General features: G+C 42.4%; 1 protein-coding gene across 3 annotated transcripts in view; it reads right to left on the reverse strand.

Annotated features, from left to right (window-relative positions):
• The window catches only part of pard3ba (par-3 family cell polarity regulator beta a), a 174950-nt gene extending 155925 nt beyond the window's left edge, over positions 1–19025 (reverse strand). For 2 of the 3 annotated variants that reach the window (XM_036983068.1, XM_036983066.1), the window contains exons 1-2: positions 18156–19025; positions 1478–1582 (exon numbers count right to left, since the gene is read on the reverse strand). In XM_036983068.1, coding sequence (XP_036838963.1) covers positions 1478–1582; positions 18156–18272 — 222 coding nt within the window. In that variant the 5' untranslated portion in view covers positions 18273–19025. The remainder of the gene's footprint in view (positions 1–1477; positions 1583–18155) is intronic. The other variant, XM_036983067.1, reaches the window with a different exon arrangement.
• Between the last annotated feature and the right edge of the window lie 5113 nt (positions 19026–24138).

The following is a 24138-nucleotide window of genomic DNA, read 5'->3' on the forward strand; positions in this document are numbered from 1 at the left end:
AGTAAAAGCACATGCAACACCAACAGTATGTTTAGAGTTTTACATTTTGTTTTAAAATATCATTCTTGTGAGAATGTTATAGCAGGCCATGCAAGCTTTTACCGGCATTCGGTTATGCCGTAATAATCGCCACCAACCCTCCACTCACTCATAAACAAAGCCTTGTAAAACAATGATGCAACACACTACCCCTACCTTTTACAGTTCCTTTATTGTTTGTATTCTTATCTTTCATTATTTCTTATTGTTGTTGCATTGTCGAGAAGGAACCTGCAAGTAAGCATTTCCTTGGACGGTGTAGAACATGTGCATCCCCTACATACAACTAATAAAACTTGAGACTTTAACATCTCGATAAAAATGACCACAGAGCATTTCACAAAATAAAGATTTTTAAGTTAACAACCGAGTTCAAGCATCTATTATTTATCCCTTTGTCCCTTTAATATTCAGAACTAACTATACTTTTAGTTTCAGTCCTGGAGGCACAGGACAAGCACAGTGCGCGTTCCACTCGCCCAGTAAGTTTAAATATAAATTGTTGTTGCAGAACACAGCACCGCCACCGAATAAATCATGACTATTCCATTTTCATTCTGTATTCCGTTCTTGCTGAGTAAGTGTTGTAATTTATCATTCTATTCTGCTTCCCGCTTACAAGCAGTTATTAGCACATTTTAGGAATGTATAATGCCAAATCTTTTTTTCTTCCTAGAAAGTGGAGCAGTTTGTGTGGGTTCGTGCATACACAGCAGGTGAAGGAGACCACACAGGTAAAGGCATGATACACTAACAATGGTTGCCCATCCGCTGACTCTCACACCGAACCATTGCTCCCTATCTGAGGAACTCCCTTCCCTCATGGTTCAGTTGTTTCAGAGGGAAAAACAAAAAGCGTGAACAAGATTAACAGCAAAACACTAAGTGACTATAACTAAACCCTGCCTCTCAGTGAGATGTATGACGCAATCCATCATGCACCAACCAACCATTATCAGACAGGCCAGACCAGATAAGCAAGTCCACAGAGTCGTCAGCACACACTACAGTCATAGCTCACAAATGACTGTATGTACGTACATGGTATGGGTTGTTTGCCTCCATTTGAAAGCCAGTAACTAATTTCTGCATCTTGCTGTCATCCCTTCATGACACTTGATAAAGGTGTTTAGGCAATGAGACATATGACCACTTTCTCCAATCCCGCCTGTGAGAGGTTACATGCGTGTTGTGTTAATAACAGGCACCGAGTTGTACTACTCTGTTCACCTGCTCTGGGGTGAAGTGTACCCTAGGTACAGATCTAGGATCAACTTCCACACTCATAACCTTAACCATTAGCGGGGAAAACGCATAACTGACCAGAGGTCTAGGTCTAGGGGCAAGTTCACCCTGCCCCTGTCCACCCAGACACAGGCTCCACCCAAACGTAGATATTTTCATGATGTATATTAATGTTGACATCATTGGGCCTTACCTTGTCTCGGTCCTCCACCAGGTCAGTAAGCAGGTCATCCAGGTCCAAGATGCCCCCATCACAGTACTCCATGCGGTGGGTCCGAACCAGGAAGTCCTCCCCATTCTGGTAGGCACACAGAAAACATGGAGACATGAGCCTGATAAGAACCTGATCAGGTGGTTATTGAGTAAAAACACACTTTTATAATGGTCCTGTATGGCTCAGTTGGTAGATCATGGCGCTTGCAACGACAGGTTTGTGGGTTCGATTACCGGGGCCACCCATGCATAAAATGTATGCACGCCTGACCGAGTCGCTTTGGATCAAAGCAGCCGCTAAATGGTATACATTTACACTTCTGAAAAGCAGTTATTGTTGAAATGGTACCTTTTGCAACCTGCTAATATGAATACAGTAAACTGCAGCAAAAGCGTAATTTCCTCAAACCTTCGTAAGACAAAACTGGGTTATGAAGCGCCAAATGGCTGCACTGTTTCATCTTTCCAGATTCAGAAATATGGTTGAGAAGAGGATAACACATTGTGTGTGTTGTTTTTGTTTACTTACCTCATTATTATTTCCTAACAATGTATGACAATAGCCAATTAGAGTAGTTGTGTTTGTGTAAGTGGTGTTGGGGGGGGTTAGAAATGCCCCCCCCCCCCCCTCCACTCCGTGAGAGTGGTGGGCACATTCCTGAAGCGTCACTATAGCAACACAGGTCTGAGAACAGATAGGACACCATCTTCCTGGTATCTTTTGTTCAGGACATTATCTGAAATCTGTGCCATTTTACTGAACAGTAGTGCTGAGCGATTAGTGCTTTTATAAGGTTCGGATTCAGTTCGATTACGGTTTCGATAATATTATTTTTTATAGTAAATGCCCTATGCATTGTGGGTTGAATGCTGTAACACAGAATAAAACAATTAATAAAAAGTCCCGTGATGGTACTGACTGTCCATTACTGCTTATCACTTAACCATCATTTATTCATATAGATCTTTACTAAAATATTTCAGTTGTGTTTATTACATTTGTTTTATTTGATGACTTTATTATTATTTTATTCCAAGTCATCTCATCTCTATAGAGCTGCTGCCTATGCTGTCTGACAAAATCACTATCGTAGTAGTTCTTCAAAGTAAATAAGGCATACTTGTTGAATGCCAACTACCAAAACCTTCGCTCATGTATTTTCAAGTCTATCCCCTTGATCGCACATTCTTCTGTCCCTTTTACAGATCAGTAGCAGGTGTAAAAGAGACAGACCGGACAAGTAGGTGCGCAATGCGTTGTGGTCCATTGTAGTTAATTACCACGTTTTTCTGAGCTAAACTATGTCGAATATTGGCCTGTTGGAAACTACAACTCCCGACGACATCACACAGTTCAGGCTTGATCTGATTTATCTCTAGAGAAACTCAGCAATGTGTGCATCTAGCTCACAGAAAATCATGAACAAAATAGAATTCAAAATAATTGAACTGACATTGGTCAATTAGTCGTTTAAAAATAATAATAATAACACTACTAAACAGTATTGTCTGAGAGGTGGCCACACAACTCTAGCTTCCCCTTTTTGTGGCCAACAGGTCAAATGCACAAAAATAAAAAATTGGAGAAGTTTAGGATGTAGGGCTCTATTTCTGGCTGGCGTTAAGGTGGCACTAGCGTCAAATGCACAATAGCAGGCAATTTAATTATGTACTCATCCCCCTTGGCATTTTTCCTGTTGTGTTGCATTACAACCTGGAATTTAAAATTGATTTTATTTGGATTTCATGTAATCAACATACATAAAAATAGTCCAAATTGGTGAAGGGAAATGAAAAAAATAACTGGTTTTAAAAAAAATCTTTAAAAAATGGAAAAGTGCTGGCGCAGTGGTTAAGGGCGCTGGCGCAGTGGTTAAGGGCGCTGGTGCAGTGGTTAAGGGCGCTGGTGCAGTGGTTCAGGGCGATGGCGCAGTGGTTAAGGGCGCTGGCGCAGTGGTTAAGGGCGCTGGCGCAGTGGTTAAGGGCGCTGGTGCAGTGGTTAAGGGCGATGGCGCAGTGGTTCAGGGCGATGGCGCAGTGGTTCAGGGCGATGGCGCAGTGGTTAAGGGCGCTGGTGCAGTGGTTCAGGGCGATGGCGCAGTGGTTAAGGGCGCTGGCGCAGTGGTTAAGGGCGCTGGCGCAGTGGTTAAGGGCGCTGGCGCAGTGGTTAAGGGCGCTGGCGCAGTGGTTCAGGGCGCTGGCGCAGTGGTTAAGGGCGCTGGAGCAGTGGTTCAGGGCGCTGGCGCAGTGGTTAAGGGCGCTGGCGCAGTGGTTAAGGGCGCTGGCGCAGTGGTTAAGGGCGCTGGCGCAGTGGTTAAGGGCGCTGGGTCAGCTGTGCCACCAGAGACCCTGGGTTTGCGCCCAGGCTCTGACGTAACCGCCCGCAACCGGGAGGTCCGTGGGGCGACGCACAATTGGCCCAGCGTCGTCCGGGTTAGGGAGGGCTTGGCCGGTAGGGATGTCCTTGTCTCATCGCGCACCAGCGGCTCCTAACCAAGGTGCACGGTGTTTCCTCCGACACATTGGTGCGGCTGGCTTCCGGGTTGGATGCGCGCTGTGTTAAGAAGCAGTGCGGCTTGGTTGGGTTGTGTATCGGAGGACGCATGACATTCAACCTTCGTCTCTCCCGAGCCCTTACAGGAGTTGTAGCGATGAGACAAGACAGTAGCTACTAAAACAATTGAATACCACGAAGATAATTCGTAAAAATCCACATAACTTCACAGATCTTCATTGTAAAGGGTTTCAATTCTTGGTGACAGGGGGGCAGTATTGAGTAGCTTGGATGAATAGCGTGCCCAGAGTGAACTGCCTCCTACTCTGTCCCAGATGCTAATATATGCATATAGTAGTATTGGATATTAGTAGTATTGGATAGAAAACACTCTGAAGTTTCTAAAACTGTTTGAATGAGGTCTGTGAGTATAACAGAACTCATATGGCAGGTGAAAACCTGAGAAAAATCCAACCAAGAAATGGGACATTTTCAACTCTTTGCCATTCCAATATACAGTGTAAATGGGGACATATTGCACTTCCTAAGGCTTCCACTAGATGTCAAGTCGTTAGAACTTTGTTTGAGGTTTCTACTGTGAAGTGGGGCGAATGAGAGCAGATTGGGCTAGGTGTCTGGCAGAGTGCCACAGGCTCTGAGGCGCCGTCACGAGAGAGCTCTCGTTCCATTGCTTTTCTACAGACATAGGAATTCTCCGGTTGGAACATTATTGAACATTTATGATAAAAACATCCTAAAGACTGATTCTATACTTCCGGGTTGGATGCAGTGCGGCTTGGTTGGGTTGTGATTCGGAGGACGCATGACTTTCGACCTTCGTCTCTCCCGAGCCCGTACGGGAGTTGTAGCGATGAGACAAGATAGTAATTACTAATAATTGGATACTACGAAATTGGGGAGAAAGGGGGGTAAAATGTATTTAAAATAAAAAATATATAATGTTTGAGAGGAGTAAAACAGTGAGCCGACTTTTTAGCTATGCATTGTAGGCAGGGCCACATTATTTTAGCCAAGCAGGCCCCATTTTGGATGTGCGTAAAACCCTCCATCGTCTGCATTGTTTTAATATTATACACCCTTGGCAGAAAATTATTGGTTTCGTTTTGTTTAGAATTTGTTAGGCCTTATCAAAAACTAATTTAATCTTGTTTGACAATGTTTGGCATGTCCATGCTCAGCCATAATGCAATTTACAGTAGGCCTAGCCCCTATATCAGTGTGAATGCTGTTGAAGACATACTTAACAATGTGGACTGCAAATGTGTTCAAGTTAGGCCTACACAAGTTAGGCCTACATTTTGTTATTTCGTTTCTGTAAGCCATTTAAACTATAAATGGACTAACATTGGAAATAGATTTCATTCCTAGGCAATACATAAGACCATAAATACACAACCTGAAGCAACCACATATTTCACCGTGGATCACGTCCTGATTGGCTTGTTAATTTATCAAAACCCATCCCGTTTGCGCCAACATCAGCAATAATGCGCCAATAATTGTGATCGTGAAAATAGCAAAAATATTTGACACGCCCCTGAACCTATAGTGCTACCGCCTGCGCTTAGAGTTACCATTGTGTTAGGTTTGTTACAATAGAGTCCCTAATGTTACGCAAAGAGTAAGTATCAAGCTTCATGCAAGACAGATCAAATCAGATTGACCCTGCTCAGATTCACCTGCTAACAGCTCAATGATATTTACAATAGCAAGTGTGTCGGCAACTACTCGGCCAACAGTCTCAGTGTTTTAGTGGATCATTAGTGGAGCTAGCCTGGGTACCAGACTGGTTACCCGGCGTCAGTGGAGCATCATCATGTTACGAATGGGCATCTTGCTCTGCTGCATCAAAGTCAGGCTTACACTATCAATAGGGGTCTGGCTTTAACAATGGCCCATGACAGAGAAAAAAAAAGTCAATTTGTTTAAAACAAATAGTCAAGCTGTAATCTCAATGCTAGACACAGGGCCAGCCTCTACTTTCCTTGAGTGGTACTGTATGGGTACCAGAACGATACAACCACACTTGATAGTGGTGTAAAATAGAACAATTGAGAAAGAGATAATCAAATGTACAAGTCTAAATTGATTGTGAATTATAACGAAAAGCTATGTGTGTGTTTGGCTCAACACACACACACACACACACGTCGTCGAGGGTACCCAGTGTTACCTTGTTGGAGCAGAGAAACGGACTTAGGCTTACACAGATCCTCTCTCACACATCAAAACAAGAACCCAACTGTAGCACATCTAATCTCCAGGCATAGCACGAATACCTCCCTTGAAAAACAGGTTTCACCTGTGGGAAGACCTGCACATTTTTCTCCCTGAGCAGGTGCATGGCGCAGTTGTAAGAGGGTGAAGTTTCCCTTAGGTACAGATATAGGATCCCCTTCCCCTCCCCCAATCCAAACCTTAACCATTAGTGGGTAAAATACCAAAAGTGACCCCGGATCAGCATATGAGGGCAACCTCACCAGCCAACCTTCAGGAATGGAGACTGCCGATTGGCTCTCTCCTAGTGACAGAGGAATTAAAGGAAACACCCATAACACTAGAGAGACACTGCACCTGACTGCTCATTCAAATCACTCGGTGCATATTACTACGCATCAGGATTTAGCCTAATTGGCAGTATTTCAGCTAGCTCTCTTGATATATGCATACTCCCATCTGGTTAGTATGTAGATTATCAAGGCACTTAAAAAAAAAAATTGAATTATTATCTTGCCTAGTTTCTACCACTCTTCCTTAATCCTGTCTCATTACGTGACACTTCAAGAGAGTACATTGAAAAACAAAATTGGGACAGAAAAATCTGTCTTAAATTCTTGTTGTCAAACTCCATAAATTCCCATGTGTCATGGGCATTCACATTTCTTGGGTCCCCTTCAAACCAACGGGACATGTGGCAATGGTGGATCAGTCAACACAATAGAATTAGGCCTAACAGTGACAGTCAGAGGGTACATTTCGACAAATTACACCGCTAAGTCGCCCATTTGAAGCGATATCTCGAGAGCGTTGAAGCGCATAACGATTAGTGAAGCGCTTCGTCGCTAAATTCGGGGCGCTGGTTTTTCACACTTTAATCCTCCCAACACAATTATACAGCTGAAGGGAAATGTGTTGGATTAGCGTAAGGGAAGAAAAAGCATTAATGAACAAGCCAATAGAAAGCTATGGAGTACCTCAGAGGAAGTACAAGAGAAAGGGAACTGTAATGAACATAGCACTTCAATGTATTATTAGAAGGGAGAGGAACAGCAGCATAGGAAGTAGTGCTTTGCTCTAGCTACAGTAGCTACTGTACAACATAGGAAGTAGTGCTTTGCTCTAGCTACAGTAGTTACTGTACAACATAGGAAGTAGTGCTTTGCTCTAGCTACAGTAGTTACTGTACAACATAGGAAGTAGTGCTTTGCTCTAGCTACAGTAGTTACTGTACAACATAGGAAGTAGTGCTTTGCTCTAGCTACAGTAGTTACTGTACAACATAGGAAGTAGTGCTTTGCTCTAGCTACAGTAGTTACTGTACAACATAGGAAGTAGTGCTTTGCTCTAGCTACAGTAGTTACTGTACAACATAGGAAGTAGTGCTTTGCTCTAGCTACAGTAGTTACTGTACAACATAGGAAGTATTGCTTTGCTCTAGCTACAGTAGTTACTGTACAACATAGGAAGTAGTGCTTTGCTCTAGCTACAGTAGCTACTGTACAACATAGGAAGTAGTGCTTTGCTCTAGCTACAGTAGTTACTGTACAACATAGGAAGTATTGCTTTGCTCTAGCTACAGTAGTTACTGTACAACATAGGAAGTATTGCTTTGCTCTAGCTACAGTAGTTACTGTACAACATAGGAAGTATTGCTTTGCTCTAGCTACAGTAGCTACTGTACAACATAGGAAGTAGTGCTTTGCTCTAGCTACAGTAGTTACTGTACAACATAGGAAGTAGTGCTTTGCTCTAGCTACAGTAGCTACTGTACAACATAGGAAGTAGTGCTTTGCTCTAGCTACAGTAGTTACTGTACAACATAGGAAGTATTGCTTTGCTCTAGCTACAGTAGCTACTGTACAACATAGGAAGTAGTGCTTTGCTCTAGCTACAGTAGTTACTGTACAACATAGGAAGTATTGCTTTGCTCTAGCTACAGTAGCTACTGTACAACATAGGAAGTAGTGCTTTGCTCTAGCTACAGTAGCTACTGTACAACATAGGAAGTAGTGCTTTGCTCTAGCTACAGTAGCTACTGTACAACATAGGAAGTAGTGCTTTGCTCTAGCTACAGTAGCTACTGTACAACATAGGAAGTAGTGCTTTGCTCTAGCTACAGTAGCTACTGTACAACATAGGAAGTAGTGCTTTGCTCTAGCTACAGTAGCTACTGTACATATGAAGTAGTGCTTTGCTCTAGCTACAGTAGCTACTGTACATAGGAAGTAGTGCTTTGCTCTAGCTACAGTAGCTACTGTACATAGGAAGTAGTGCTTTGCTCTAGCTACAGTAGCTACTGTACATAGGAAGTAGTGCTTTGCTCTACCTACTGTAGCTACTGTACATAGGAAGTAGTGCTTTGCTCTACCTACAGTAGCTACTGTACATAGGAAGTAGTGCTTTGCTCTACCCACTGTAGGTACTGTACATAGGAAGTAGTGCTTTGCTCTAGCTACAGTAGCTACTGTACATAGGAAGTAGTGCTTTGCTCTTGCTTTGCTCTAGCTACAGTACAGACAGTGAAAATGGTTATAGAAGTGTCGGCACGACAACATCAAAAGGATATTGGAGAATGCTTGAGTTTGTGAGAAACCTGTAAAAGACTTTGGATGCCCACTTTTCGAACAGCAACAACTTTATGAGAGAGGAAAATGCCACGCTGTCAAATGTCAACACAAGGCAGGTTACAATTGACACTGGTTTATTCGACAAAAGCAATGTCTCCCCAAATTGTTTGGGATCCGTTCGACAGGAGTGCAGTTATTTTGTTTATGTATCGCGACAAATGATGGAAACTGTGATTCTCAAATTTGTTAGGCAGGGCACGTGATGTCAACACATAACTGTGAAGCTCCACTTCACATTTCATTCTGCTAAATCAATGTTTCAACTATAAATAGAATGTTTCTTTGCCGGATCCTTGTACTGACTTTCAAGAAATGCTAAATTGCATCGCCTTGCGTTTCTGGTCACCATCCAATTATTACAGATCTCCAGGAGTGCAAGTTTCACCATGGCAATTATTAGAATAATGGCAAATATTACTCAATTTGCATTCTATGCTTGCTGGCTTTTGCGGGCGACCTGAGACATGAAACAGATAGGTGGGAGGGTATACAAGCTGTTGCCAATTTAATCATGCAGAATTTGCCTAAATGGGTAATGGAAACACTTCAACCACTTTTTTTCTAGACTATTTTTGTATTTTAAATTAGGTGTGACGTCATTACTTCCAGCTGTTTTTATGGACAAGATTGTTAAATGGAAATGCACAATAGCAGGCAATTGTCAAATCTATTTTCTATGCAAACTTCATAACTTTTGACAACAGTGGCGTTCGGTGCCGTTTAAGATAAGGGAGGACAATATTTTTTTTTCATGAGCATGGCCTTATTTCTGTTATAAGCATATTCCATTCACCCAGCTCAATGTAACATCTGTAACAGGCTTAGGCTACTACATGACTCAAATTTTCCTTGCACCCATCGTGAGGTTGCTACAACCTAGCTTATGAATGAATGCTTACAACATAGGTGCACAGGTCAAGATCATTTTCAGTAATCAAGGTGACAGACCGTGACACAAACATCACTTCCTGATGAATGCGGAATGAGGGATAGCTCAGTTTGTTGCTTTGTGAGGATTGAAAGTCTATTGAAAAAGTTCATTTCTAGCTAGCTACCTTATGAGTTTGGATCCCGTAACGCATTTGGGATCAGTTGCTGGGACCACTACCATCTGTCCAGTGATCCTGCCAACCAAGGCAGGGTCTGAGGAGGCAGCCTAGCTGCAAGCTAGCTACCCATCAAGCAAGCATGGATTTGTTGAGGGCTTTAACACAGCCCGCGAAGCGGTTAGCCATTGTGGATGGAAATGCGTATTGACCCAGGATTGTGGTTGTCTAGACCCCTGCTGCAACCTGCCCTGTTTGGAACTGCGAGGAGTAAGAGCGTAACCTACATTGTTACCACGGCGAAGACCAAAGCCGACCGGAGTACCGTTGAGGACAGTGGTATCATAAGGTGAAGGATCTTTAAAAAATTATAATAAAGTGTTACAGATGCAGTTGTTACAACAAGAAAAAAGCAACAAGAAAATAGTGTTTTGGCCAAATACTGGTGGAGTCAACTAATAAAAGAATGTATGAACTAACCGGAGCGGTCCAGAACCTGAAGAGCAGTTTGCAGTTCCCCCAGGGTCAGCTCGTTGAGTTTAAAAACAAGAGAATGGCAAGATGAAAGCAATCTGTAAGTCATTGAGAAGGGGCATCCGTTCTGTATGTGAATCCATGATAACAATGACAGAGAAATCTGATGAGCTCAAGGGACAATCACAGCAGAACAACATGATTGTGGACAGAATTACAGATTCTCCACGTGAGACCTGGACAGACTGATTACCAGGACGTGTACTCAAAGCATGAGCGGACCAACTGGCAAGTGTCTTCGCTGACATTTTGAACCTCTCTCTGGCCGACTCTGTAATACCGACATGTTTCAAACAGACCACCATAGTCCCTGTGCCCAAGAAAGCGAAGGCAACATGCCTAAATGATTACCTCCCCGTAGCACTCACATCAGTAGCCATGAACTGCTTTGAAAGGCTGGTGTTGCTACAGATGCTGGTTCAATACCCGTGCCAGCCTCGACTGGGAGACCCATGAGTTGACTGTAAGTTTTGTGTTTCTCTCTCTCTAAAAACAGAAATAACTAATTCTAAATAACAAACTGGTTTTATTTACAAATTAGTAACAATGTCTCAACCCATGTTTAAGAATGGCCTTTTTCCTCGCTAATTTTACATTATTTATAAACAAAATCGCCAAAATATATATATATATATATTTTTTAAATAAAGCTAATATTATTATAGAATTATATAAAAGCCCCTTGGATATTCTCACAAATATATTATTAACCCTGTTATTAGCAGGACAATATATATTGGTCATGGCTCCCGAGTGGCGCGCAATGGGATTGCCTTGCAGTTCTCCAGCTGTATCCACTGAAAGTGCGTGAGGTTCAAGGCGCGAGGGGGCACGGGATGGGCCGCAGAGAAGACAGACCTAGACCTTGGGGAAGGGAGGAGGTGGAAAGGGGAGCAGGGGCGGACCCCCACCCCGCCACACTGGGTAGCACAGAGCAACACTTTAAGGGGCATTGCACTAATAATGGCGCTGACTAGGGAAACGTTCCCGTTGTTCTTAGTGCCAGTCTGCACGTTCAAACCAACACAATGTAACTGATAATGGCATCTTTATGCTTTCGTTAATAAAATAATGATAAAAATACTCTTTCAAAATGCCAATGTTAATTTAGTGATGGATACATAACGAATTACTATGGGAATAAACATCACTGAATTACAGAAATATTGGAACAAACTTGTCTAATGAAGGCAAACAAATTGTTGCTTACCGGAAAATACTCTTTCAACCACACACGTTGTACAACACCATTAAATTTATTAGCAGGTAACTGGACAATAGACTTGCCTAGGAGGGAAGGAGAGAATTCTATCATCAAATGTATTTCTTAGTTAGGTTGGCTGTATCACAACCGGCAGTGATTGGTTACAATTTCAGTTTAATCCACCAGAAAAGACTAAACAAAAAATAGAACAAAAATTATTATTATTATGTATCACATCTGACCGTGATTGGGAGTCCCATAGGGGGGCGCACAATTGGCCCAGCGTTTCACTCCCTCTAAAAACAGAAATAAATGTTTTGGCCATTATTCAGATTACGATCGCTCACTTTTGTTTTTTTTAAATGAAATAACCTCAAAAATATCATTATATATTATCAAGTTGATGGCACAGTCATATAGCCCAGCACCTACATACAGCTGAGTGACTCACTCATTCATGGATTTGTATCAAAATAAATAAGTACCAACATGCTTTCTGATAGTCTTTAATAAAGAAATGTTTTGGTTATCCTGACCTGGACACCATGTACAGTATTATCAAAAAATATGACATGCCTGGAAACCAATATAACTTTACCAACACCCCTCTGTATTTTGATACCTTGTGGATGGTGGCTCCGGAGTGAATGGGGGCTCCCACAGCGCAAAATGCATTGCTACAGATGCAGGTTTGATACATGTGCCGGCCCCCACCGGGAGACCCATGAGGCGGCTTTTGGTTTTAATTTAGAATCCTCCAATCCTCTATATGTAATTACAGTGCCTTGCAAAAGTATTCGGCCCCCTTGAACTTTGCAACCTTTTGCCACATTTCAGGCTTCAAACATAAAGATATAAAACTGTATTTTTTTGTGAAGAATCAACAACAAGTGGGACACAATCATGAAGTGGAACGACATTTATTGGATATTTCAAACTTTTTTAACAAATCAAAAACTGAAAAATTGGGCGTGCAAAATTATTCAGCCCCTTTACTTTCAGTGCAGCAAACTCTCTCCAGAAGTTCAGTGAGGATCTCTGAATGATCCAATGTTGACCTAAATGACTAATGAGGATAAATACAATCCACCTGTGTGTAATCAAGTCTCCGTATAAATGCACCTGCACTGTGATAGTCTCAGAGGTCCGTTAAAAGCGCAAAGAGCATCATGAAGAACAAGGAACACACCAGGCAGGTCCGAGATACTGTTGTGAAGAAGTTTAAAGCCGGATTTGGATACAAAAAGATTTCCCAACCTTTAAACATCCCAAGGAGCACTGTGCAAGCGATAATATTGAACTGGAAGGAGTATCAGACCACTGCAAATCTACCAAGACCTGGCCGTCCCTCTAAACTTTCAGCTCATACAAGGAGAAGACTGATCAGAGATGCAGCCAAGAGGCCCATGATCACTCTGGATGAACTGCAGAGATCTACAGCTGAGGTGGGAGACTCTGTCCATAGGACAACAATCAGTCGTATATTGCACAAATCTGGCCTTTATGGAAGAGTGGCAAGAAGAAAGACATTTCTTAAAGATATCCATAAAAAGTGTAGTTTAAAGTTTGCCACAAGCCACCTGGGAGACACACCAAACATGTGGAAGAAGGTGCTCTGGTCAGATGAAACCAAAATTGAACTTTTTGGCAACAATGCAAAACGTTATGTTTGGCGTAAAAGCAACACAGCTGAACACACCATCCCCACTGTCAAACATGGTGGTGGCAGCATCATGGTTTGGGCCTGCTTTTCTTCAGCAGGGACAGGGAAGATGGTTAAAATTGATGGGAAGATGGATGGAGCCAAATACAGGACCATTCTGGAAGAATCTGATGGAGTCTGCAAAAGACCTGAGACTGGGACGGAGATTTGTCTTCCAACAAGACAATGATCCAAAACATAAAGCAAAATCTACAATGGAATGGTTCAAAAATAAACATATCCAGGTGTTAGAATGGCCAAGTCAAAGTCCAGACCTGAATCCAATCGAGAATCTGTGGAAAGAACTGAAAACTGCTGTTCACAAATGCTCTCCATCCAACCTCACTGAGCTCGAGCTGTTTTGCAAGGAGGAAAGGGAAAAAATGTCAGTCTCTCGATGTGCAAAACTGATAGAGACATACCCCAAGCGACTTACAGCTGTAATCGCAGCAAAAGGTGGCGCTACAAAGTATTAACTTCAGGGGGCTGAATAATTTTGCATGCCCAATTTTTCAGTTTTTGATTTGTTAAAAAAGTTTGAAATATCCAATAAATGTCATTCCACTTCATGATTGTATCCCACTTGTTGTTGATTCTTCACAAAAAAATACAGTTTTATATCTTTATGTTTGAAGCCTGAAATGTGGCAAAAGGTCTCAAAGTTCAAGGGGGCCGAATACTTTCGCAAGGCACTGTATTGGTGGAGAGTCAGGTCATATTTTTTTATATTCTGTAGGCCGACCGTAGGCGACATGAGTCTCACTAGTGTTGAGTGGTGTAGGTCTTATTTATTTAATAACCTACAACTATTTTAGCACTATTTTGGTCTTGATATATCAATTAGATGTTTATTTCTACTGAATCTCCATTTGGGTATTGGTTAGACTACAATTATACAATTAGGGTGTAGAAACGCTATGCTCTTAGTGTAACCTGAATTTAACTAGTCAAGTCAGTTAAGAAAAAATTATTATTTACAAGGACAGCCTACTCCTTCCTCCCCGTCAGGGAATTGAACCCTGGTCTCCACGTGTCCGCACGTCACAGGGATTCTTTAGCTAAATAACCAAGTACTGTAGCCGACTCGTGACCATCACATTGTACAGTGCCATATTTTCTGTTCCATTCTAACGGAAACACCATAATATTAATCAAATTAAGCAGAATTTCTTAAAATCAGTCCCATGTACTATGTTATTTTTTTTAAAGTTTTTAAAATTCTCTAGTACAGACACTATTGAAGGCTATCAAATGCTTCTCAAAGATGCCCTCTGGTGGTAATTCTAGCACTAACTAACATTAATGGTACCAGTGGTTGGCAGTTAAATAACGTGCCATAGAATTCTGTGGCACCATGCAAGCTGTGCCACAGTACACTGCAACTTTTCAGTTCAAGTTCAAGCGTACTGTTAGCTAACTAGCTAACATTAGTTGGCTGACTCGCTAGCTAACGTTACGTGTATGATCTGTGTGGTAATATTATTCGTATCTCAGAGCCATTTGCATTGCTAGTTATAGCCTAATATTAGCTAGCTAGCTAACATTGAACCTGGTTGGTTAGCTACCTAAAGATTCATGCAGGGTAGTAACGTTATGAGTTGGGATTATGGTTAATTGTTTAGCTAGCTAGATGTCTAAACAATATACGCCACTATGCAAGTAACCATTTCAATAGAATGTTCATGATGTCAATGTGACAACTGTCGATAGATGTAGCTGGTAAATTTGCTCTGACTATGTACTCCGATTTCAGAGCGCTCACGTCGGAGTGTGCCAGACCGCAGAATAACTGATGAATTTACGAATGCTCAACACCCATTGAATATGGCCGGGGTCAGTAAACGTTGGCAAAAAAGCGTAATAAAATTGTTGCCAGAAGCACAGGTACAGTCACCAACGCTCTGGATAACATAAAAACAGCCTAACCAACTCTGCTAGGGCGAGTAAAATGGTAAAAGTGAGCTGTTCCCTCATGTGTCTGGAAGTAGCTAGCAAGCTAGCCAGTTAGCTTGGGTGCTTGACTGCTGTTGAACTTACAACACACCCGTAGTATAAACCCACCTTCACTCTTGACAACTTTGATTGTTTAGTACATGGCCTCACATGTGAATCCTTAATGAGATGGGCGGGCTAAGGCTTAAGAGGGTGTGAACGATGCTGAATGGGTGCAGACAAAGAAGAGCTCTCTAGTCGGTGTAGCAAAACATTCAAGGGCCATTTCCTCAAAAAGTGAGGTTACAAATTTATCAACTTTCAAAGCAGAATTACTTTCCCATTGTTCCTCAACTGTAGTGTATGATATACCAAGTCTCTACTTTTATCCAATGTAGAAAACACAATTTCAAATTTTGCTACATAAGACCAAATTGAGCCGGTCGGTCACATATATAATTCCTTCTACGCGCTCTCCTCCTTCCACGTTTTACCTTCAGCGCACAACACATCAGCTGTTTGTGAACAGGTGAAAAAACCTTTCCAAGCCAAACCTTCATATCATGACAGCTAACCACTACACAGAGCCTACAATGTCGTCATGTCATAGTCAACTTGAACTAAGGCGTTAGTAAACCCGCTACAATCATGAAGTACAGTGTACAGTCAGAAATCATTTCAGCAGTTACACAGGCGGGCCACGATGGCAATAAATTAATAAAACCAAAAGCTTACCTCCGACTAGGAAGAGTTCCAGTGTTGTGCCGGGTGTTTCAGTAGGCTAAACTAGCTAGTTGCATTTGCTAGCTAAGTGAATATATATAGCTTGCCGTCTCTTGCTTGCTTCTCCTTAATTTTGGAAGAAATGCATTTGTTAACTGTTCAACTATTGCCTCTCTCTCTCTCTCTTTGAGTCAACTACTTACCACAATTTACACACTACAGTGCTAGCTAGCTGTAGCTTATGCTTTCAGTACTAGATTCATTCTCAGATCCTTTGATTTGGTGGAAAACATGTCAATTCATGCTGCAAGAGCTCTGACAGGAGGACGTCCTCCAGAAGTTGTCATAATTACTGTGCAAGTCTATGGAACGGGTTAAGAACCATGAGCCTCCGAGGTTTTGTATTGAAGTCAATGTACCCAGTGGAGGACAGAAGCTAGCTGTGTGTGCTGCTGAGGCTACTATTGACATTCATTGCAGAAAAGTGTGTTTTAATCAATTATTTGGTGACAAGTAAATATATTTAGTATATTCTTTTTATGTTTCACAATTTATATTTTCATGAAGTTCACTGAGGAAGATGGTCCTCCCCTTTCTCCTCTGAGGAGCCTCCACTGCTCAAAAAATATATAACATTAATGGACACACAGCTACAGAGAACTCATGGCTGTCTGAGTCTTACCATATTGGCACGGGCTATGGCTGTAACCTGAGTGGCAGGGACAAACCATGCAGCTACACTACCTTCCCTTTTCCACTGAGAGAGGGTGACTGACATTCCTCTGTGTGCCTTCTCCACACAGACCCAGTATATCTCTGTTTAAGCCAAGGACACTGGACACTGTCTATGAATTCTGTCACACCAGTGGCAGGCAATTAGAGAGCTGCAAAGTTCATGGTTTACGATAGAGTGGATCGCCAGCCAAACCCTTGATTGTTCCTAGGATGAATCTCACTAGACGCAGGTAATTTCACTTTGTGGGACCCTGGGTTTGTTTTGATTATGTTCGAGGGATTTCTCAGTCAGTGAGATGTGTTTCACACATAATTGGCCACAAAGAGGCTTCTACTAATTCTACCAATTGAAGCCAAACATAATTTAGACAAGGGTAGCTAGGCAGCCACATATTGTAAGTCCCTGAGTTTTTTTTTCCATGTGACCTGATCAGGACAAACTCAGGGTCCTATAACCAATGGCAGGGGGAAAACTTGCCTGGATGTTGTGCTGCAACTGAAATCCAGTGTGCGTCCCAAATGGCACCCTATTTCCTATATAGTTCACTACTATAGCTCACTACTTTTTTAACTTAGGGCCTTGTCAAAAGTAGTGCACTTTATAGGGAAAAGGATGCCATTTGGGACGCAAACCCAGTCAGCCCGGGCCTGGGGAGACCTGGCAGATGAGAGCCCACCAACGCAGGTGGGTGCCTGGGTGGAAGCTCTAATGGGAAGCCATCCATCCCCACTGCCTGCCTGGCATAACCCTGTCCATCACCGGCCTCCTGCCATCGCGCCAGGGAAAAACCAGCTGATAACACTGAGCTGTCAGCCACCCTAATCCCCCATCAATCAGAGGACAAAGGCTGTTGTCCGCCACACAGGCTAGGCGAAACGATGCAGAGCACATCAAACGGAGTCCCACCTGCACAGGGAGATACTGACCGTTTCAACAGAGCCACATAGAACATCTCTAGACAGCTGCATGCTAGCTGGGGCACATGATACTCATATAGACCACTAACACCTGGCTTTCTAGTGCGTACAAAGAAAGTGATTAAAAGTTATTTACAATGTGTCCCGTTGATTTGTAGCCTGGCATATACACTCTGTCCAGAATAATAAAATGGGGGTTTCAAGTATCTGTGTATCTATGGCTTGGAAATTATTTTGCAACGAAATCAAGTTTCTATTGGACAAATGCAGGTAAGTCCCTCCCCGTTTCGTACCATTTGCTTCCGCTTGGTTAATGGTAAACGGTTTCAAAAGTTAATGAATATAACCTAATGTAGGAAAATATGTAGTAGACTATTGTTCAAAAATTAAATAAATAATAATTTAAACGACAAACAAACCGGATTAAAGGGGAGGGTATAAAAACAAATGCCAGCCAAAGTAAAATACGTCAATATATTTCAATAGAGCCCATTTTGCTTACCTGTTCCAGAATCTTTCGATACCTCTGGTTGGCTTGGTCTACCAACTCCCGAACTGTCCATTCTCCTTTACACGGAACGACCACTGCAGTTGCTCCAAAAGTTACAGTGACTTTCATGTTGTCCTTGTAATCCGAAAAAAAGTTATTTGAAGAACAGCCTTCTTTGATGATCTGTATATTCCTCTGTGATTCCTTCACATGCGAGAGGCTGCGAAGCGCTTGATACCGCAAAAGCCTCAACCGAAACCGGAGCAAAGAAGTCACTGGACAAATTTACAATGACAAAATGACACGCGTGCATTAAAAAGTACTACTCAAAACTACAATTTACGATAATAAAAAATATTAGCTTTTCTCAATTATCGGTCAAATTAATAAACGAAGTAGCCTTCATTGTTTTGTCGGCTGAAATATACCTGTTGGTCATTGCACTGACATCCGGAAGTTGATCAACATAAATCACGTCATGGTAGGTTTCCACTAGTTACCACAAACACAAAGTCAAAATTGGCTATTGTCCTATCGTAAAAATGTATCAAAATAAAAATGAATTTAAGGTTAGGGAAAAGGTTAGCAGTGTGGTTAGGTCTAAAATCAGATTTTAAGAAGATACATTTTTGAAATGGGCATGGTTTATGACTGTGGCTGTGGTAACTAGTGACGACCCAATGTTAGGCTGTTGATAAACGTATCAACGATTGCTTCGAATATTTATCTTCTCAAAGATTCAACTTCGTCGTCTTTCCTACTTTAAACCATTTTATTTTTAACATGACAATGATTGTAAACTATGTAGAGCCAGTTTACCATAAACCCTGCTTTGATTTTATACCCTAAAAATATACAAGTTCAAAGCGGCGACATGCTTACCAAACAACCACGAGCAAATCACTGCCTAAACTTTATTAAAGGGCCAATACGTCATTTATGGCGAGGGATTGAGAGCTTAATATGCTAACCACTGCCATATAAAGTCCAAAGAAAAAACCTGAAGGAGGAAAGATTACTAGAAATGAACTGGGTTTAATCTGTGGATTCATTGTCGGGGGCATAACCTTGTGCATTTCAGGTTAAAAAAACAACTCAACCTTTCTATCCAAGGACAAATTAGCTAGCAACAGCAGGCTAGCTAGCTAAATTGCCATAAATGTATAATGATTTTCAACCTGTCCCCAAATAATATAGTTGGTTCAGAGTTTGTTTTGATATTTTAACCTGTGTGTCCTGATCATGTCTGGTGGGGTGGACAAAATCAACAAGCTTGTGTAACGGATATGAAACGGCTAGCTAGTTAGCGGTGGTGTGTGCTAAATAGCGCTTCAATTGGTGACTTCACTTGCTCTGAGACCTTGAAGTAGTAGTCCCCCTTGCTCTGCAAGAGTCGTAGCTTTTATGGAGCGATGGGTAACGATGCTTCGTGGGTGACTGTTGTATGTGTGCAGAGGGTCCCTGGTTCACGCCCGGGTAGGGGCGAGGGGACGGATTAAAGTTATACTGTTACATTGATGCTGTTGACCCGGATCACTGGTTGCTGCGGAAAAGGAGGAGGTCAAAGGGGGGGTGAGTGTAACTGATGTGAAACGGCTAGCTAGTTAGCGATGGTGCATGCTAGATAGCGTTTCAATTGGTGACTTCACTTGCTCTGAGACCTTGAAGTAGTGGTTCCCCTTGCTCTGCAAGAGCCGTGGCTTTTGTGGAGCGATGGGTAACGATGCTTCGTGGGTGACTGTTGTCTGTGTGCAGAGGGTCCCTGGTTCGCGCCCGGGTAGGGGCGAGGGGACGGATTAAAGTTATACTGTTACACGTGTGATGGCACACGCGGGCGAGTGGTGTGGTCACCATGTAAACCATGGTATTCAAGCCTCAACCTTCGCCTAAGAGATTTGTTGATAAGGAATATTTTTGTTTAGGTTATGAAATTCATTCCTCAAGCAAGCCAACTTTGCTAATTTGAAATCCCTGAAAATGTCTGTTTAATTTTGTGAGATGGAACATTATTACTTAATCTTAAATTCAGGTTTTCTGCATCTTCTAACTGCTAAGTAGGAAATGTTGCCATATTGTGAATTATCAAGGAACCTACCAGGTACAACCCTAAATCTGTAAACACGAGCACCCTCATAGATATCATCCTGACCAACTTGCCCACGAAATACACCTCTGCTGTCTTCAACCAGGATCTCAGCAATCACTGCCTCATTGGCTGCGTCCGTAATGGGTCCGCGGTCAAACAATCACCCCTCATCACTGTCAAACGCTCCCAGAAGCACTTCAAAGAGCAGGCCTTTCTAATCGACCTGGCCCGAGTATCCTGGAAGGATATTGACCTCATTCCATCAGAGGATGCCTGGTTATTCTTTAAAAGTGCTTTCCTCGCCATCTTAAATAAGCATGCCCCATTCAAAAAATGTAGAACTAAGAACAGAAATAGCCCTTGGTTCACTCGACTTGACTGCCCTTGACCAGCACAAAAACATCCTGTGGCGTACTGCATTAGCATCGAATAGCCCCCGCGATATGCAACTTTTCAGGGAAGTTAGGAACCAATATACACAGGTAGTTAGGAAAGCAAAGGCTAGCTTTTTCAAACAGAAATTTGCATCTCTAGCACAAACTCCAAATATTTCTGGGACACTGTAAAGTCCATGGAGAATAAGAGCACCTCCTCCCAGCTGCCCACTGCACTGAGGCTAGGAAACACTGTCACCACCGGCAAATCTACTATAATTGAGAATTTCAAGAAGCATTTTTCTATGGCTGGCCATGCTTTCCACCTGGCTACCCCTACCAAGGTCAACAGCTCTGCACCCCCCACAGCAACTTGCCCAAGCCTCCCCGTTTCTCCTTCACCCAAATCCAGATAGCTGATGCTCTGGAAGAGCTGCAAAATCTGGACCCCTACAAATCAGCTGGGCTAGACAATCTGGACCCTCTCTTTCTAAAATTATCCGCCGCAATTGTTGCAAACCGTATAACTAACCTGTTCTATCGTCTAAGATCCCTAAAGATTGGAAAGCTGCCGTGGTCATCCCCCTCTTCAAAGGGGGAGACACCCTAGACCCAAACTGTTACAGACCTATATCTCTCCTACCCTGCCTTTCTAAAGTCTTCGAAAGCCAAGTTAACAAACAGATCACTGACCATTTCGAATACCACAGTACCTTCTCCAATATGCAATCTGGTTTCCCAGCGGGTCATGGGTGCATCTCAGCCACGCTCAAGGTCCTAAACGATATCATAGCCACCACCAATAAAGGACAATACTCAGCAGCCGTATTCATCGACCTGGCCAAGGCAAATGAATACCCCGCTAACTAGCTAGTCATTTCACATTGGTTACACCGGCCTAATCTCGGGAGTTTATAGGCTTGAAGTCATAAACAGCGCAATGCTTGAAGCATTGCGAAGAGCTGCTGGCAAAACGCACAAAAGTGCTGTTTGAATGAATGCTTACGAGCCTGCTGGTGCCTACCATCGCTTAGTCAGACTGCTCTATCAAATCATAGACTTAATTATAACATAATAACACACAGAAATACGAGTCTTAGGTCATTAATCCGGAAATCAAATCAAATCCGGAAACTATAATCTCGAAAACAAAACGCTTATTCTTTCAGTGAAACACGGAACCGTTCCGTATTTTATCAAACGGGTGGCATCCATAAGTCTAAATATTCTTGTTACATTGCACAACCTTCAATGTTATGTCATAATTACGTAACATTCTGGCAAATTAGTTCGCAATGAGCCAGGCGGCCCAAACTGTTGCATATACTCTGACTCTGCATGCAATGAACGCAAGAGAAGTGACACAATTTCACCTGGTTAATATTGCCTGCTAACCTGGATTTCTTTTAGCTAAATATACAGGTTTAAAAGTATATACTTCTGTGTATTGATTTTAAGAAAGGCATTGGTGGTTATGGTTAGGTATACTTTGGAGCAACGACAGTCCTTTTTCATGAATGCGCACTGCATTGATTATATGCAACGCAGGACACGCTAGATAAACTAGTAATATCATCAACCATGTGTAGTTATAACTAGTGATTATGATTGATTGATTGATGGTTTTTTATAAGATAAGTTTATTGCTAGCTAGCAACTTACCTTGGCTTCTTACTGCATTGGCGTAACAGGCGGGCTCCTCGTGAGGCAGGTGGTTAGAGCGTTGGACTAGTTAACCATAAGGTTGCAAGATTGAATCCCCGAGCTGACAAGGTAAAAATCTGTTGTTCTTCCCCTGAACAAGGCAGTTAACCCACCGTTCCTAGGCCGTCATTGAAAGTAAGAATGTGTTCTTAATGTTCTTAACTGACTTGCCTAGTTAAATAGTCCAAAATGACCGATTTCCGATTGTTATGAAAACTTGAAATCAGCCCTAATTAATCGGCCATTCCGATTAATCGGAATGGGCTTCAATGCCATACAACTCTCCTTCCGTGGCCTCCAACTGCTCTTATATGCCAGTAAAACTAAATGCAACTGATCACTGCCCGCACTTGCCCGCCCGTCTAGCATCACTGCTCTGGATGGTTCTGACTTAGAATATGTGGACAACTACAAGTACCTAGGTGTCTGGTTAGACTGTAAACTCTCCTTACAGACTCACATTAATCATCTCCAATCCAAAATGAAATCTAGAATCGGCTTCCTATTCCGCAACAAAGCATCCTTCACTCATGCTGCCAAACATACCCTCGTAAACTGACTATCCTTCCGATCCTTGACTTCAGCGATGTCATTTACAAAATAGCCTCCAACACTCTCCTCAGAAAATTGGATGCAGTATATCACAGTGCCATCCGTTTTGTCACCAAAGCCCACTATACTACCCACCACTGTGACCTGTATGCTCTCGTTGACTTGCCCTCGCTACATATTCATTGCCAAACCCACTAGCTCCAGGTCATCTACATGTCTTTGCTAGGTAAAGCCCCGCTTTATCTCAGCTCACTGGTCACCATAGCAGTACCTGCCCGTAGCACGCGCTCCAGCAGGTATATTTCACTGGTCACCCCCAAAGCCAAGTCGACCTTTGGTCGCCTTTCCCTCCAGTTCTCTGCTGCCAATGACTGGAACGAATTGCAACAATCACTGAAGCTGGAGACTTATATCTCCCTCACTAATTTTAAGTATCAGCTGTCAGGGCAGCTTACCGATCATTGCACCTATACATAGCCCATCTGTAAATAGCCCACCCAACTACCTTATCCCCATATTGTTATTTATTTTTGTTGCTCCTTTCCACCACAGTATCTCTACTTGCACTGCAATATCCATCACTCCACTGTTTAATTGCTAATTTGTAATTATTTCACCACTATGGCCTATTTATTGCCTTACCTCCCTAACCTTAATACATTTGCACACACTGTATATAGTTTTTTTTATTGTGTTATTGACTGGACGTTTGTTTATGTGTAACTCTGTGTTGTTTGTGTCGCACTGCTTTGCTTTTTCTTGGCCAGGTCGCAGTTGTAAATGAGAACTTGTTCTCAACTGGCCTACCTGGTTAAATAAATGTGAAATAAAAAAATGGCTTCCACCTATCCAATTCCCTTGTTTGCAGTCTATTTGGAATTCAGAATTAGTCCACTCCCTCGCCCCATTTTCAGCGCACCCATAACTCACTACCCTCGTCTCTTCTATCACATCCACTCAACTCATCCCCTCCTCCCATTCCTGAAAAGATCCCATAAATACCTCACCCTCAAAATAATCATAGAATTATTCTGTCAACTCATTACTACTGTAAACAGCTGGTAAATTGCTTTTACATTTTAAATAGCACATTAATGCATATAGACAGACTCCCCCTCTTATTCTGTCTGTTTCCTTTTTCTAAAGGGAGTTTCTTTGGCCACATCTACCCCAAAAGCGCAAACTGATGGATTCATATAGGGTGCGTTCCAAATGGCACCCCATTCAGGGAATAGGGTGCCATTTGGGACGCAGTCATTTGGGACGCAGTCATAATCAC

The sequence above is a fragment of the Oncorhynchus mykiss genome, chromosome 7 (genome assembly GCF_013265735.2).
Source record: "Oncorhynchus mykiss isolate Arlee chromosome 7, USDA_OmykA_1.1, whole genome shotgun sequence".
Classification (NCBI taxonomy): domain Eukaryota; kingdom Metazoa; phylum Chordata; class Actinopteri; order Salmoniformes; family Salmonidae; genus Oncorhynchus; species Oncorhynchus mykiss.